This window comes from Myxine glutinosa, chromosome 12 (genome assembly GCF_964187855.1).
Source record: "Myxine glutinosa chromosome 12, kmMyxGlut1.1, whole genome shotgun sequence".
Taxonomy (NCBI): domain Eukaryota; kingdom Metazoa; phylum Chordata; class Myxini; order Myxiniformes; family Myxinidae; genus Myxine; species Myxine glutinosa.
Genome location: NC_136272.1, coordinates 84,766,448 through 84,784,794, shown reverse-complemented (window position 1 = coordinate 84,784,794; position 18,347 = coordinate 84,766,448). Strand labels below are relative to the sequence as shown.

At 43.8% G+C, this 18,347-nt stretch overlaps 1 protein-coding gene across 3 annotated transcripts in view; it reads right to left on the bottom strand.

The window, feature by feature from the left end:
* The window catches only part of EDEM1 (ER degradation enhancing alpha-mannosidase like protein 1), a 58,027-nt gene that overhangs the window by 33,583 nt on the left and 6,097 nt on the right, over positions 1-18,347 (bottom strand). The window contains exons 3-7 of one of the 3 annotated variants that reach the window (XM_068131992.2): positions 13,672-13,775; positions 11,029-11,200; positions 9,864-10,047; positions 6,941-7,115; positions 21-107 (exon numbers count right to left, since the gene is read on the bottom strand). In XM_068131992.2, the coding sequence (XP_067988093.2) occupies positions 21-107; positions 6,941-7,115; positions 9,864-10,047; positions 11,029-11,200; positions 13,672-13,775 (722 nt within the window). The remainder of the gene's footprint in view (positions 1-20; positions 108-6,940; positions 7,116-9,863; positions 10,048-11,028; positions 11,201-13,671; positions 13,776-18,347) is intronic. The other 2 variants (XM_068131993.2, XM_068131994.2) reach the window with 2 other exon arrangements.

Here is an 18,347-nt window from a genome sequence, read left to right as displayed (position 1 = left end):
GCACTCCAGAGAGCACATACCTCCGCCAGGCTGGACAGTTTACGTTTTGTATCCCACCGATAGGCCGTATCTGCATCCGGATCTTAAACAAATCGAATCCATTCTTCCTGGTCACACACCCAACCTGTCCATAAGGTTTCATCCAAATTCATCCATAACTTTTTGATATCCTGCTCACAAACAGACAAACAAAAAGACAAACCAAAATAAACTAGAAACCATCTGAAAATGCAAAGCCCGTCCACGTCCGCTTTGTATTCAGATGTCTTCTTCCGTATGCTAAACATGACAAAAACAGCTAAAAAATACCTTTGACCTTTTGATCTAAAAATAATAATAAAGGCAATCGGCTTCTAGCTTTTGATCGATGAACAAATTCAGTGACCCAATATGCAAATTCTTAAACTTTCAGGCCAAATGGATGAAGATTGACGATTTTATGTGACGTTAACCTTTGACCTATTGACCAAATTATTAATTTGGCTTCTCACTATTCCCATAATAAAGCATTGTTGAAAATGTTATGACAAAAGCTCAAGTAGTAAAAAAGTTATGGCCCGGACAGATACACAGAAGTGATTGCAAAAACCAGTCTCCCGCAGCTCAGGGAACGTCTAACAAGAAGACAAATGAAACATAACCTCCATCCACCTTTGGTAGTGGATGTCGGAAGTAATAACAGACACCAAGAAACCAATCAACATGGACCAGTTCTGTTCAGAATGATCCTATGTGATAGGGTACCCTGAAGAATCTGCTCCTTATAAAGTGCAATACGTGATACGCAAACCTTATAAGGAGCAGATTGTGTGTGTTGGCCACACAAGTTGCCTTTTGATCAAACATTTGGTCCTTTTGTTCCTACCTTACACAAACCTTATTGAATATTGAGTGAAAATAATTCGTTTTCATACTTCCAACACTTACATTTAGTTCCTAAATTTAACATGCAGTAATCTGGAAATTATCCAATATTAGCTGTACAACACGTTCGCCTGAGTAAGAACAGTTGGTTGTGTGCAAGAATGCTCAAGATTACTCACCAGTGGATGTCGATTTTTTTTAACTTGAAGAATCAGTTTAAACAAACAGCTACATTAAAGATCAGCAATTTGTCCAACAACTCTTCTGTAAATTTCAGCCAGTTTGGCTTTTTTTTTTTTTTTTTTTTTTTTTTTTTTTTTTTTTTTTTTTTTTTTTTTTTTTTTTTTTTTTTTTTTTTTTTTTTTTTTTTTTTTTTTTTTTTTTTTTTTTTTTTTTTTTTTTTTTTTTTTTTGTATACAATATCGAGGCTCGTGAAAGAGCGAACATTAATCACACAGAAAGACAAACCGACACATAAAACATATAACATAGGGAGCGGTAGACAAGATGGGGAGAGAGGGGGAAGGACACAAACACAACATTTGAGAGCAGGGACCGAGAGACATGGAGACATCGAGAGATCTGAGAGAGGGCGAGGGCTTTGGGGGGAGGGGGGGGGCGTGGGAAGGGGGCAGTGGGAGAGGTATAAAACATATGGACACTGCCAGGACTTCCAGGAAAGAAGTTGGAATTTCAAACAAGGTGGATCTGGGGTGAATTAGCGGGGGTAGAAAAGATCAAGGTTTTGGATGGGGGAAGATAAGAGATGGTGGTGAACAGCTGTTTTAAAGACCTGGAGGGAGGAGTGGGATTGAAGGGAGTGAGGGAGTTTGTTCCAGAGGCGGGAGAAAAGAGGAATGAAAGAGTGAAGGTGAGCGGAGAGCCGAGATTTCGGCAGTTTAACCATCAGAGGGTTGCTGGCAGATCTTGTGCGACCTGTAGGAATATTTGGGGGACAGAGCACAGAGAGAGCTGGGGGTGCAAGGCCGGAGAGGAGTCGGTAGAAGACAGAAAGACCACCTACCTGCCTGCGGTGAGTGAGTGAAAGGCCCTCAGAGATAGCTTCATCGCGGGAGATTCCAATAATTCTGAAAGCTTTGGTTTCAACAGCGTGAAGCCGAGCTAGGTGTGAGGCAGGAGCACCGGCCCATAGGGGAGAACAGTATTCCATTGAGCTGCGGATGAAAGCCTTGTATGTGGTGAGGAGCTCAGGTGTGCCGAGGAAGGACTTCGCACGACGGAGGATGCCCAGTCGGCGACTGGCTTTGGAGGCCAGCTTGGAAATGTGGTTTTCCCAAGAAAGATCATGGCAGATAGTGAGACCCAAAATCTTGAGCGACAGAACTTCTTGGAGAGGATTGTTGAGAAAGTAGATGGGAGGGTTGTCCAGTCGATCTTTTCGGAGAGACATAGTAAGAGTGTGAGATTTGTCAGGATTGAAAGACATGTTCCACTTGTTTGACCAGTCTGTGATTTTGTCCAGGTCTTCAGAGAGTGAGGAGGCAGCAGACTGCCGATCTGAGGGAAGAGGAATGGAGCGGCAGAGAGTGGAGTCATCAGCAAAGAGATAGAGAGGATTTTCGAGAGAGTCAGAGAGATCATTGATGAAGACCAGAAAAAGCACGGGGCCCAGAACACTGCCTTGGGGAACTCCAGCCTGAACAGGAAGAGGAGATGAGAGAAACCCATTCAGGGCCACACGTTGACGACGACTAGAGAGGAAGTCCGCCAGCCATGCGTGGAGATTTCCATGGATACCAAAGGAGGAAAGTTTGGTGAGCAGAGCGGGGTGCCAGACCGTGTCGAAGGCACGTGATATGTCGAGGGAGACAGCTCTAATTTCCTGTTTGGCATTGAGGACCTCCATCCATTGTTGAGACAGCAGAAGCAGCATGTCCAGAGTAGAGTGACCTGGTCTGAAACCAAATTGATGATCAGAGATCAAGCCATTGGAGAAGAGGAAAGATTTCATATCAGAAGCAATGATGGATTCCATGACTTTGCTGATAATTGGGAGAAGGCTGATTGGTCTGTAGTTGCTAGGATCTGTTTTTGCACCTTTTTTGTGCAAAGCGGTGATGTTGGCTGATTTCCAAGCAGATGGCAGTTGACCTTGAGCAAAAGAGAGGGTGAAGAGAACAGAGAGAGGGTGAGATAGAGCAGCAGAGCAGGATTTTAGGACCCGTGGGCTGATGCCGTCGGGTCCAGTTGCAGAATCAGAGTCGAGGGTTGACAGAAACTTTTCCACCTTGTCAGGAGGAAAGGACACGGAGTCCAGGAGCAGCAGGGTACGACTGGGTATGGTGGGTACAGAGAGGGATGGGTTTGGGACACAAGATTTAGAGGCAAACACAGAGTTGAGGCATTCAGCTTTTTCACGTGCGGAGTCAGCTGTGTAGCCGTTTGAGGTAAGGGAGGGGATGGAGGGGGAACAAACACCAGAAACGGATTTGACCAGACGCCACCAGGATTTGGAAGAGGGAGACAGATAAGAGAGTTCGGTCTTGAGAACGGAGAGATATTGTTTCCTGGCTCTCCTGAGGGTGGACACACACTTGTTTCGGGCTTTGTGAAAGGAAATGAGATTTCCTTCCGTTGGATTTGCTTTCCAGGAGACGAAGGCAAGTTGTTTCTGGGCAACAGCCTCACCACAAGATTCCGTGTACCATGGACGGGAGGAAGGGTATGACAACTGAAGACGAGATGGGATAAATCTGTGCATGAGAGAGAGCAATTTACTTTGGAAGAATTCCCAGGATGAGTTGATGTCAGAGGTGGTAGAGATGGGAGACCAGTCCAGATGATTGATGGCTGCTTGAAGACCGTGCCAGTTGGCCTGAGTGAAATGCCAGACTCGTCGACGCTGAGCAGGCTCCCTGAGGATGGTCAGAGAGATGTCCACTTTAACAAGGACATGATCAGATGTTCCGATCGGAGCAGAAGAAGAGCAGCAGACATTTTCAGGGAAGTTAGTCATAACCAAGTCCAGAAGAGAAGATGTTCCGTTGACTGAGATCCGGGTCGGGAAATTGACAGATTGTGTCAGTCCCAGTGAGTCGCAGAAGTCCTTTGCTGAGGAGCCATGGCTGGTGAGAGAGGTACCCACACCCAGCCAACTGGCATGATGACAGTTGAAATCACCACATATGAGGAAGAGAGAGTTGGGATGACTAGATAGAAGTTGGTCCATATCATCAGACAGCGAGATGTAGATGGAGTCATCACTGTTTGGTGGACGGTACAACACACATATGAACAAGAGGTGGGAGCGAAGGGGAAGCCGTAGCCAGAGGTATTCCTGGGGGTGAGGTGGAGAGAGTGCAGTGCAGGGCGAGTGAGGAAGAGAGTTTTTGATAAAGATAGCAACCCCGCCTCCAGGACGAGGCTCAGGTCTATCATACCGGAGGAGGGAGTAGCCCGGGAGAGATACTATGGAATCAGAGACATCATAAAGGAGGAAAGTTTCTGTTAAGCAGATCACGTCTGGTTTGACAGAAGCAATCTGTATGGAGAGATCGGTTAAGTTTGAACGAAGGCCCCGGATGTTTGAGGTCCATACCGTTAATGAAGAGGAAGGGGGAGCATCAGATACAGAACAGGGGGGAGGAGGGGTAGGGTAAGATGTGGAAGAGGTGGAAGAGGTAGGGAGAGCTGTTGAAGGTGTGTCAGAGATTTCAGAATAGCTCGGAGAAAGGGAAGGATGGGGCGGACAAAAGGTTTGATGGTGATTGGGTGAGCCACAATGAGGTGTTATTTGAGGAGGGGGAAGAGCGAGGCAGAAGGTTGGGGGAGATGGAGGTGAGAGTTTGAAGGGGGAAGAAGCGGGGAGGACGCTTTGAGGAGGGGGAGTGAGCGGGGGGAAATTGAGAAGCAATGAGGGTGGGGAGATTTGAAGGGGAGGGGTGAGGGGTGAGTTTGGGAGGGAAGGGACAAGGGGAGGGATTTGAAAGGGATGGGATATGGGGGAGATTTGGAGGGGAGGGGTGAGGCAGGATTCTAGGAGGGGAGGGGCGAGGGGGCGTCTTGGCGGGGAGGGGTGAGGGGGTAGTTTAGGAGGGAGGGGGCAAGGGGGGAGATTTGAAAGGGATGGGTGATGGGGAAGATTTGGAGGGGAGGGGTGATGGGGAAGATTTGGAGGGGAGGGGTTATGGGGAAGATTTGGAGGGGAGGGGTGAGATTGGATTTTTGAAAGTGTACGATTTATGGGAAACGAACATTTATTGCAAAATGAGTTTCTTGTGACCTTCGAGTTAAAAATACGTTTAAGGACGCTGGATGGAGGATGGAGTGCAGGAGAGTTTAGGGAATGTAGAACAAAGGCACTATAGGAGATGGATATTTTTTTTGGGATGAATTGATTTGGTGAGCAAGTCGAAAGCAGCCTTTTAAAGAAGAAGAAGAAAAAGGTGTTATAAAATATGACGGAATACATAACTTGAGGGGAAAGTGTAAACATTGAAGGTTAATGAGTGAAAACTATCTGGGGAAATGGGGGAGAAACACGTGGTCGAAGAACGAACGAACGAATAAGAATGAATAAACGAATGAGAACAGAGAAGGAAATGTTTTTTTTTTTTTTTTTTTTGAGTTGAGATTTACACAAGGAAGTAGGCTATGGGTGAAAAGCCTGGGAATACAGAGAACGAAAGTTATTGGATCACAAACGACGGACCACTGAGAGAAAAACAAAGCCTCAAGGTTGTACAGTGCACACTGTACAAGGCCTTGCTCACGACACGGCAAACAGACGATCAATTTATGAAAGATAAACACCGAGAAACAACCAAAGTTGCACACAATAACTTCACACACCGAAAGATAAATACAGTTTCGACAAAATACAATTGTGAACAGACTTAACTTCGAAAAACGTGGAGACCGTTTGGAGCTTCGAAAATCCCTGCCGCCGTCTCCAAGATCTCGCGAGATCTCGCCAAGTTGATCTCAAACTTGATGTTGATCTCAAACTTGACGTCTTTGTCTCCTCTTATCGTTTGTCCACGATTTGTAAGCAAATATTGTCACAATTGTGGAAGTAGGGACATCAGGAATGCTCGAAATTCGGGATGACTCACCTGGTCGAAGAGAAAGACCTGTGAAGGCTTTCTCCTTCACAAGGAACTTAATGATACACCAATGTTTGACAACACGTGTATCCATGTTGGCCACCGTCTTGATTTTATGCAGAATGCTTTTAGCAACTTTGGCGTCTCTTCCTGTATAAAATGCTCAGGGTAGACAATATCACAGAAAATTCAGGAATAAATTTATACTGGCAGGGTACCCGTCTCCGACCAGGGCCCTTGATGTCTCACCTCAAATGAGCATTTTTTTTTGGAGTGTGTATTGATAGAAATAAGAATTGAACATAAACCGATGATGTGGACCATGACACGTGGTACGCTTATCTTGTAGACAACGGTGATCTGCTCAGAAGAACCATCATTAGTGATTAAATTTTTTAGATGTTCTACAATAAAAAGTCCACATCAATGTTGAACCATTCTCATAGCAAGCCATTTCCCATCAAATGAATAGATAAATAAATAAATAAATAAATAAATAAATAAATAAGGCCAGCAGGATCATCTCTGAGTCATCTAGCCTGGGTTCGAATTCTGACCCAGCTACCATCACCCTGTTGTTTCATATGCAGAGCGATTCATCAATATGTGTGTGACGTCCATCAGTTGAACGTTTAGCAAAGTGTTCCGTCTGTCAGCATTAGTCGGTGAACATTACAGACCCCACAGTGTCTTTCATGAAGATTAGGTGAGTTATCACCAGAACTCTAGCCAAATTCAAAATTCCTGCTCGAACGTACATGGGGACACAGCATCAGAGGCACAGCTGCACTCACATAAACGATGCAACCAGCAGCCACAGGCAGTATACGACATGAATGAATTTTTAAAAAAGAATGGAAAACCCCAATTAGAACGAATATTTGTCAAGGCAAATGGTCCATGGAACAGATCAAGTCATCTGAATGAGAATCTGTTGTGCAGTAGATGGTAACTATACATGGCTTGACAAGTAACGATTGTTTTTCTGATGCAGGGTATTGATGTCGTACCCTTTTCGGAGATGCTTGCGTACACTGTGGTAAACACTCTCAAACATGGCGAGATCTTCGGTCTTTCCAAAGAGAACATAGGCCTTAATCAGATACTCGTAGAAGGAATCGAGACCTGCACCTAAACCGCTTTGCTTCCCGACCCATTCCTCACTCTGCAGGTTCACCACATTACCTGCAAGGCAAAAAAGTGAGCAAAATAAGTTACACTTGTACAATTACAAGAGCAAGACAATGCAACTTACGAATCAGGTACAAACGTTTGGGTTGAGCTTTTTGCCATTCCAATGACAAACAGCCCAACCGCACAACACAACACAACCCATAAGACTCATGGTGCTGGGATCCCAGATTCAAATACACTTGTGCATTATCTGTTAATGTCCTTTTCATTCCTATAAAGTACTCCTCGTATCTTCGTTCTACCCGTGATTTGTATACAAGATCAAAAACGACCTTCAGTGAAATATACATATTTGGCGGGAGCCCCCCTGATCTCCTGGGAGCCCCCCCCCACCCCTCGATACAAAATCGAAACATCTAAGCCCGAGCGATAGTGCGGGCTACTGTGTTGGTATTCTTGTGTAGAGTTTTAGAACAATTAGTCGGGTGACAAGGGAGGAGTGGCAAAAATTGCAAAAAAGTTAATGAACAGACAGCCAGACATCTGCACATCACCACCCATTTTATAAGTTTATCTCTTCAAGAATCAAGATTAGATGACCCAAAGAAAGATTGCTTGAAGAATTCAAAGTCGTTTCAATGACGTATGTACTTTAACCTTTGCACTTGCATTTCTATTTTTATGGCCATGTTGTAGTATCCCTGGAATACAAAAAAATATTAGGTTTACTTTTGACATTGTAAGACATGTTGCCTTAGTCTTGGGCAAGCCACATTTCAAAGTTCGCCTCCAAAACCAGTTGCCGTCTGAACATCCTCTGTCGGGCAAAGTATTTCCTTGGCACACCTGAACTCCTATCCACCCACAATGCCTTCATCCACACCTTAATGGAAAACCGCTGACATCTCTTCGCTGGCGTCCCAGCCTCACACCTTGCTTAGCTGGACCTTTCCTTGGAATCTCCCACGATGAAACTGAGTCGATAGGCCTATCACTTTGCCATCATAGACAGGTCTGTGGTCTCTCTGTCTTCTTTCACCTCGTTTTTAGTCTTAGCCCAGCAACCTCCTGCTCGTGAAATTCCTGAAATCCAGAATCAATGCTCACCTCCACTCATTTGTTCCTCTTTTACCCCACCTGTGGAACAAACTTCCACATTCTCTTCGAGCTCATTCTTCCCTCCAGGCTTCAAGACAGTTATTCACCACCATCTCAGAGCATACCCCATCCAAAACCATGACATTTTCTACACTCATTAAACCCGGCCCCTCCCCCTTGCCCAAATTTTGCTTCTGTATCCATTTCCTGCATTCTCTCCTACCCCTCATCCCTTGTTGTCCGTCTCCATATATTTTGTCTCTCGGCTCTGCTGTTGGCATTTTCCCATTCTCTTTCTATTGTTCCTTTTATGTTGCATCTAGATTCATTCTGTGTGTTAGCTCTTCCACGAGCCTAGACTCTACATACAAAAAAAATATATATATATATATATATATATATAAAATGAAATAAAAGCCACAGTCCTGCCATTACAGAAAATAGTGGCACATCGAAAGCCATATGTCACTCACTCCAAATTAATTTCATCATCACTCTAAAAGTGTGTACATTTTCTAACTGTTCATTTTATTAAATGGAGTTTAATTCTCAGCTCATATGGTTCTCACCATTTTCAAAGACTCTCACTCTCCCCCCCCCCCCCCCCCACCCCTTCCCACGCCTCCTCCCCCCAAGCCCTCTCCCTTCCACACATCTCCCTGCTCTCAAATGTTGTGTTTGTGTGCTTCCCCTTCTCTCCCCATCTTGTTTTCCGCTCCCTCTTTTTATATATTTTGTTTATCTGGTTGATTTGTTTGTGAAGTAAATGTTAGCTCTTTCACGAGCCTCGATTCAGTATACAAAAAAAAAAAAAAAAAAAACTTCACAAAATGCAAATTGAAAAAATGAAGGTAGTTGCTAATTCCTCACAGAACAAGCCGTCTACGTAGGCGACACGTAGTATAAAAACAAGAACGACCGCACTGTGGGTCACAATCTGACAAAAACTGGTAACGGGCCGATTGGGTAATGCTCATTTAATGCACTCGTAAAAGATGGACAGCACGATTGGGAAACACATTTAATGTGCTATTAAATAATTTGCATACCAATGCTCGATTATGTAACGCACCACATGATTACCGTGCGTTCTGACAGGCTTGTTAAACGTTATTATTACTCAACATAATTGTTAATAGATTTTTTGGGGTCCCTTATCGTCAATAACATTTGACCCAAACAAAGCCAATGGAAACCTAATGCAACAAACCCAGACAGCTTATAATCAGCAGAGGCCTAATGTGTTAGGCCCACCAGAAAACCAAGATGGTGGCCATATAATTTTGGCTCTGTGATATGGTGGGTGGAGTTAAGCGACAGACGTAGAGTGTGCTCTGGCAGATGTTTGACCAATGGGGGCACATTGCAAAAATCCCCCTCCACCCCCCCCCCCCCCCCAACAAGAACCCAAACACCAACAACAGCAACAGCAACACAAAGCTAGTGTAGACATGCGACATGTCACAGGTTAAAAAAAAATAAGGCAGTTTAGGTTTTCCACTTCACTCTGAGAAAGAGCAAGTACCAGAATGCAAACAGTTACCCAAGTACATTTTTCATGACGGATAACCAAAACTTTTTTTTTCTTTTTTTTTTTTTGGCAAAAATGCTTCATCCATTTCTGGGCCCAATACAAATACCATACTTCATCACAGTATTGGCACAAAAATAAAACAATTGTAATGCATGGGAACTCCATACCCAGCAAACCTGTATCATTACAACGTAGGTGCACCAGAGTCTGCACTGCTCTGCGGGCAGCCCACTCAAATGCTGGGTTACCAATAAGACGACTCAGCACTCCAAACTCCACAAGCAGTGATCCAGCACCAGCTGTGCACGTTTCCTTAGCACAGTCCACTGGCACACCATGCCTCAGATTTACCTGTGGAAGAGTGATCAGGAAGCTATTATTGGAAAAGTTGAGTGCTTGAGAGATCATTATTCTTAATCCAGACATCACTACAACTGCACCAGTCATTGCTAAGATTATGAATGCACACAGCATGCAACAAATATACCGTCACGTTTACTGCCCACATCAAGAATGTTAATAACGAACTGGGTGAGAAGCTGTGACAATGCCAAAGCAGTCGCATTGTGAACGGCCGGATTAATTTAAATTTGGAGGCAAATGCATGCCCAAGCGAAGGCGAGAGTCTTATTCCGAGCATGAACTAACCACACACCGAGCCTGAACTAATCCCCGGGCCCACGCTGATGCCGGAGGAAGTGGAGAGTTCAGAATGGAGCTAATTTATCGTGTGCAATGGGCACCCTCATCGCAATAACCCTTTTGGGGTCCCCTTCACCATACTTTGCCTGGCCCTCGAAAGCTCAAACAGAAAGGGCAGGTAACGCAACACCCTTATTCTAGAAAATCACTACCGCACACAGCACCGTCTTCCTACGGCATACAAAAAAAACCAGAACAATCTTAACCTAAATGTGAAGTCCTTGTTACAAGTAAACATAGGGGCAAATACCCCTACCATTTTGTGCCAAATTTGGTCACAATCCCATCAGCGGTTTCAGAGAAGAAGTTTCAAGTGTTTACGGACTGACGACTGACAGGGACGGACGGACGGACAACACGCCATCGCATAAGCTCCCCTGAACTTCGTTCCAGGTGAGCTAAAAATGAATTATACGACATGAGCACACAGCCCATGGTGAGGCCTTACAGTTTACCAACTATGCTGTATCCCACAAACGTGACAATATTCAAGAATGGCCTTTTGAATTAGTCATAATAGTTTTCAAGCTTATCTGAGAGCAAAGTCAATACAATAAACAACTGGGATGTGAAGGTAAGAATATGCAGGAGCAAAGAGGAGAAAACCGATGGTGTGGTTGAGCAACGTACCCGTGGGTACGGGATGTTGGAAGGACTGTCATGGAAAGCAGGCATGAGACGCATGGCAAGCTCATGTGCCATCTGCAGCAGCTCTCCGTTATAACCTGGTGGTGCTAGCTCACCTAGCAGCTGTTTTGGCTCCGTCATGAGCATGTGGGCTGAGAGCAGCGAACCCATTACACTGTGAACAAACAAGAAGCAGGTGCGGTAGAAATGAGCCATGGATTGCTATAGAGCCCTCCTCAAGGGAAACCACAGAACAACCCCCAGTACTGCCACTGTTTTATCAAATTACTATCTCTTTGCAATCAATGATGGAAAGCTGTTGCATTTTGAGTCTTCCTTCAAAACTTTATAACGAGAATTTTGGAACAACGGCCTTATAGATTGCGTGTGCTTGGGAATGTTTGATGCATCTTCAATGGAGTTTAGAAAGGAACTCAATTGCGAGTTATTTCAATCCCATATTTGAAATTTGAGTGATGGTCAAAAGAGCTTTTGCTTTTGACCTTATAACCCGCTGATAACCCACGCAAAATGACACTTGCGGAACAATTAGTACGATGTTGAAAATGCCCAGGCATGGCACCAGATGTAGCGTACTCTTCGCTACAACAATGTCCATGTTTCAGTCCAAAAATGAAGGAAAGCTTTATATTAACCGTGCATCATCGAGATCGCTTGTTACATTATAGTTGGTAACTAAACCGTGTAACATATTACGATACAAACAGAATATTATTTGGAAAAAAAAGTCAAAATAATCACATTAACATTACACAAAGAAACATTAAGCAAAGAAACTTTTCAAAGCTATCTACTATAAATTGTGTGGGTGTGTGGTGTGGTATGGTGTGTGTAAAGCATGGTTTTTGTGGACTTCTACTGGAGCTTTCTGATGTGGAATGTGATATACCAAAATGAGAGTCATAGCCTCCTGGGAAGTATAATTTGGTAATAATATTGAATGCATAATCCACCTCACCTCCCCTCCCCTCCTCTCCCTGCCCTGGCCCAAGCATAATGGGCTTTGCTTGGTGAAAGGCAAGCTGATGCTGAAGCACGAGAGCAGGAAGGTACGCTACAAGGTCGAGAAGACCAATGAAAATTTGGTCCAGTGGATCAAAGGCCCAATGGTTACTACAAAAGGCATTGCTAAGCAATTGTATGAAGAATAAGGAGTGACTCAAGCAGAAGCATCATACGATATGTATTCCATATGTGGACTATGTGGTCCGCCCTGTCTGTCACTGGAAAATGGGATGGGGATAGGAATGAGAGATCCATTTTGTTTTTCATTACATTCATTTTCCAGAATATTTAAAGCCTGGTAGCCCAATGACTAGCATGTTCGTGAAAATAAACAATTTTATGAATAGACTTCTTCCCGCAATAAAAGGAATCGTTAATTAAAACTTCCCACAATAAAAGGAAACAAAGCACTGACGTTTCGGGCCTTACCCTGATCGGAGCAAAAGTGTGCGACGGGAAACAGGAAAGAAGTAGATATAGAGTAGGTGACATCACCAATAATAAATGCTTTCCTTCTTTTAGTGCTAGTGGCTGAGGTACAAGGAAAAGTTGGAACATGTACTTCATCTTTGACGAGAACAACAGGAGACATCTGATCGGCACTTTTACATTTTACATTTTTATTTCCCCCTCTGACTAGCCGATGGTTCCTAAATCCCCTCCCTCAATTCGTACATTACTTTGTTTTGCGTGCAGCGATGGGCTCTCTAGTGCTTGAACCTTCTGTGGATTCAGTGACGTATTTGCCTCTGCAGCAGCATCTCGGTGTTGTTTTGCCGTTTCACTCGGTAATGATTTCCTAGGCCAAGCGAGAACGCGGCTGGCAATTACATCACCACAGGAAACCCGAGTCCAGTTAGAGTCAGCACTGATTATTTTCCATTACATCTTGATACTTGGTATTCCTCTCATGTACCAGTATAAAGCGGAGGGTTGCGACCACTCAGACTTCAGATGCCTTCCTGTCTAGTAAAGGGTATGTCCAGTTCTACCACCCACTCCATTCTCAAACATTTGCTGCACAATGTAATTTCATTTGCAATTTGTTCACAGCAATGTTTACTGCAGTACCCGTTTATCACAAATTTGAAACTGCAGAGCCTGTGAAATCACCAACCAAAAAGCCCATTCCTAGTGAATAGTGTTTATTCGGCCCACCCAAGGGCCATACTTCCTCACAGAGTATCAGGGCACCTATGACAAGTCGTGAAGGTTTCATAAGAACAAGTCCTGGGAATGCCATCTCTGGCACACAATGGCCTCTTTTCGAACAGCACCGTGGAATCTTTAGCGTACACCAGCAAATGCTCGTATGCAGGACAACGGCTTAACATCCCTCTGGAGGATGAAAGTTGATATCATGGTCAAGAATCAACCCAGCATAAAGGTGAGTACCTACCTCTGAGATATCATGCAAGCCCAACTTTAAAAAATTTCAGAATGCTCATCTTGGCTCCATAAAACAGATCTTTGCGCACTTCAGCAAAAATCTAGGGTATTCGGTACCTTCAATTAGAAAGACTACCATGATTATAACTGAAGCAGATACCAGGATGCCACAGCAAATATAGAACGAACAATAAAATCACACGGTAAATTTCACCTATAGGTTTTGCATACCGTATAGTGGCCTCAAAGACCTGTACAGTTGCATCCTGGTCAAATGAAACTGTCTCCACGACAAGCTGGACGGCACGTTGAAACTCAGACGTGTTTCCCATCACCTATAGGGGGACAAGAGAAATGTCGGTCGGATTCATCGGCCAAGATCAGTACCTGTTTTTGCAACACTTTCATCATAGCTATCTGCCATACTGGACAATACTCCAACATAGGTCTGATGTAAGATTTACAAACCATAATCAGATCTTCTATCTTTTTTCTATCAAAGATGTCAACACTTTTCTAGACCAGTTTTGCACGCCAATTGCAAATCTGTTTTTGGTTTTCTTCTAGCACGTCCACTTTTTGTGACGAGACTGATGAAATTTGTAAGGTTAAGGAAAAACCTTTCAAATTTGATCGGTCTCATCACGAAAAGTTATAAAAGTTAAAACAGATTTAGAATCGGCATCCCAAGAGCTATATAGCCAACCTATAATTATGTCTGGTGAAAATGACTTGTTTGCCAGTGTGATCAAAGCGTGTACAACTTTCTTGAAACCTTTGAGGTAACAAAGTTTGTGATTAGCCCACTTGAGGTCCTTGTTAATTACAACAGCCAGTAATTTGACTTTGCTGCTAACTTTCCAGTATAATTGGACAGGATTTAGTTGGATCTGCCATGGAGGGGGCTGATGGCGAGTGAAAGACACACTTTATAGAGTAGGTGACTAGTAGCTGAGGTAGGTGACTAGTATGGCCTGACACTTGGCGTGGTTACGTTGCATCTTGGAATCTGTACACCACTGTTAAAATTGCATCAGGACTGACCGGAGGGCACATGGGGAATGCATTTGATGTGACGCTGCCAACGTTAAAAAATTATCCACGTAGTTTCATCTCCTGATGTCAGAAGATTGAAGGCACACCACCAGTTACTGTTGAAGGTATAGAAAGTTGTCTTCTTATACTGTACTTGCTGAACACGGTGCGCAAGAAAGCTGTACCCCCATTTGATCAAGGAACATCTTGCTCCCAAAGTATGCTGTTTATTAATAGCTACTGTATGATCCACACAGTCAAAGGCCTTGGCAAAAATCGGTCAAGACAATAGTAGAGATTGAACCAGGTATGTCAGCACCAACATAAAGGGAATCTAGCAGTTGTATAATATAATGGGTTGAACACATACATGCACAGTTTCCAAATTGTAGCATCAATATTAGGACTGATGTCAGCCATAGGTCATTGATACACAAATAACTCTACAAGCTCCACAAAATGATCAGTTAACGTGATTGGTCTCAATTTGTCAAGCGTTGGTGGAGTTCCCTTTGGTAAAGGCACGGCGATCAATTTCTTCCATTCACTGGGGATAACACCTTGTTCAAATGAAGCATTGATGATATCACACAGAGGAATGCTCAGTTAAGGCAAGCTTGTGTATTAATCGAAGATAAACACCACCTGGGCCACAACTCTACCCCAGGTTAACTTTTGATAACTCTTTATAAACAGAGGCAGCACTTTAGGTATGATCGACTTTGTGAAAGTATGTGAAAGAGGTATGTGAAAAAGCACAGAAAGCTGGAATATTGTCCTTATCTGGTGGCAATGTACCATCCGCAATTGAAACAAAATGAGAGTTCATGTTATTGAAAATAGCAGCGGGGTCATCACTGTTGATGTGTGGTAAATTGATGATCAACTCATGTTGTGTGTTGGAAGTCATGAGATTGATGCAAAGTATCATGACCTTGGGTTGTCACACTTCAAACGTTGAACCATAAAATTACTATGAATTATAAAAGTCTTGCTCTAAAATTACTACAAAATATATAAAAAGGTTGCAATAAAACTTGATTTTTCAAAAGAAATCCTGGATTTTCCATAGAACCTTCTTCTCAAGGGATTTCCAGCTGGAAGATATTGCATGAAATGCTGCTTGGTGTGGGCATGCAAGTTCTTTTACTTCAGTTGGTATCCATGGTTTGTCCGTCACATGGAGTCGGAATGTCTTGCGTGGGAAATAAGTTGTTACGGCGTCTGCACATGCAGCGGGCACTCGAGGTACATACTTGGACCGGCCACCACTACCGACTGAGGCCACGGATAACTATGTGGCTCAATGGGTAGTTAAGTAACTGCAGAAGCCGGTTAAGTTAATTAGGTCTAACAGGGTCCTCTCGCCTTTCATGTCATGCTACATGTTGGTGACCTAATCAGCTCAGCTAAGGTCTGCTCCCTTAGTGTTCACCCGTCTTCCAACTACTATTACTACAGCTGAGTGCACCGTGGGTGAACGCTGGCGAATCACTACTGAAGCAAAACAGTGGGGCACAATTCCCATATAGCTATTATGTACACACTATGTCAGATCAATGAAAGAAAGAACAAGAATGAGGCAGATTGGAAAATGTAACGATTATTTATTTATTTATACGCATGCACGCACTTGCACACACAGATATTTTACATGGATTCACAAGTCTTTTATTCACAAAATAAAACCAAAGGCAAGAAGGCATGTATTTACAACAAAAGCAAGCAAAGTCAAATGGCACAAAAGAGCACACTTACCCCGAGCACATATTCTTCTACAGTCTTACTGACAGATGACATGGCATAATCATTCATTCCTCGAAGAAGAAGAAGAAGAAGAAGAAGAAGAAGAAGAAGAAGGAGAAAATACAATGAAAGAGGCAGTTTGGAAGAGGTGTGGGAGGATTTTAAGGATGGGGAGGATGGACCCTGGAGTGTCAATGTAGTGTCGGTGCGGTGGAACTGTGCAGTGCACCACTGTTACTGCGGCCTCGCCCTGTGTTCCCCTCGCTTCATCCTGAACTCAGCGCAGCCTGCCCTGAACCCAACACAACCCAGCACAGTTTGTCCTGGCAGTCGATCCTTCAAGCAGGCAGTATTGTAATAAAGTGTCCCCGGCACACAAACATCATCCACGAACCAAGCCACTTTCTCGGCTTTATGCATGCCACGCCAAGCATGGCTTTGAGGTGAGTACAGTACATGCAATAGTCTTTCGACCCCATGGAGCCTTGTCCCATTGGTGCGTGCCCGGTGGGGCAGATCTCACGATGCAGCTATGGAAAATCCCTGTCTCACTCAGTGGAGGGGCTCAACAGCATCCTCACCCCACCTTTCACACACGCAAATGTTTCACTGCACAGCACGCATTTGAGAAGCATTCTCCCGTGTGACAAATGCGGAAGTGCAGGGAATGAAGAATTTGGGAAGGTAGTTTGAATGGCCCGGAGGATTAATTGTTTATAACATGAGACTTCTTCGCCGATACGGGTTTTGACAGAGGTTGGAGGTGATTTGGAGTCCAAGTATGGGGTGGATGGATGGATGGATGGATGGATGGATGGATGGATGAACAGATAGATAATTGTGAGGGAATAAAAGAATGAGGGACAGATGAACAGATGGATTGAATGTGAGGGAATAAAATTGAATTTAAAAAAAAAAAAAACACCTTTAGAGGCCATTTTTCCCTGCAAAGCGGGGGTTGGCCTTTTTTGGGCACCGTGGTTGTTGTTGTTTTTGTTGGTCCCCTTTTTTTTTTGAAGCAATGTTTTACGGCCGGATGCCCTTCCTGCCGCCAACCCTTTTTGTCACCTTTTTACGACAAACAGGTCGACATTACGACATTTTACGAATAAAATTGAATATTATTGAATAAAATTAAATTAGGGATTGAATGTACAGACAGACCGAAGGACAAGAATAAACCGATCGCAGGGTTGAAGGAAGGACCTATGGGGTGAAGAAGTTGATGATGAATTGAGGTTTGTTGAATTGAAGTTTGGTGAGGTGGACCGATGGTGGATTGAGAGAAAGATTGTTGGAACTGACCAATTTATGGTACATCTATGGGAAGGTTCGATAAAGACAATGATAAAGCAAAGCAAAATAAAGTGGGAAAAAATGACAAGAAAACATCCAAGACAAAGGAAGTAGCAGAAGTCAGATAAAATGCAATGAACCTCAAAGATGGAGGAAGTAGGAATTGGCATTCCTCTTTAAGCTGAGTCGATCGTAGGATAATGGGAAGCACATTACAGGTAGTGCGCATTCCGGGGCGAGACAGCACGAGGGATAAAACTATCTGCATAGCCTTTCGTTCTGCACTTTGGATCGGCTTTAGTGAATAGATGTGCAGAGATGGCAAACCGAGTCTTACGGCCAAACACTCGTATGGGAGGAACCAAGTTAGAAAAGTTTGCACATTTTGAACATTTTTGTTTGAAAATTTGCCATGAAATTATCTGTAGAACTAACCAAGAGTGGCAACTGGCCTATGGTGAGAGCGGTTGAAGAGTTGAACCCATCTCCGCACCAACTTGTTTAGCTATACGTTTCTGGAGCCTATCAAGTAAAGACAAGTGGCAGGCTCGTGCACCAGCCCAAATATGGCAACAGTAATCCATAAGGGGACGTATAATTGTCATATACAGGTAAAAAAAACCTCTTCTCCAATGGCTTGATCTCTGATCATCAATTTGGTTTCAGACCTGGACACTCCACTCTGGACATGCTGCTTCTGCTTTCTCAACAATGGATGGAGGTCCTCAATGCCAAACAGGAAATTAGAGCAGTCTCCCTTGACATATCACATGCCTTCAATACAGTCTGGCACCCCGCTCTGCTCACCAAACTCTCCTCTTTTGGTATCC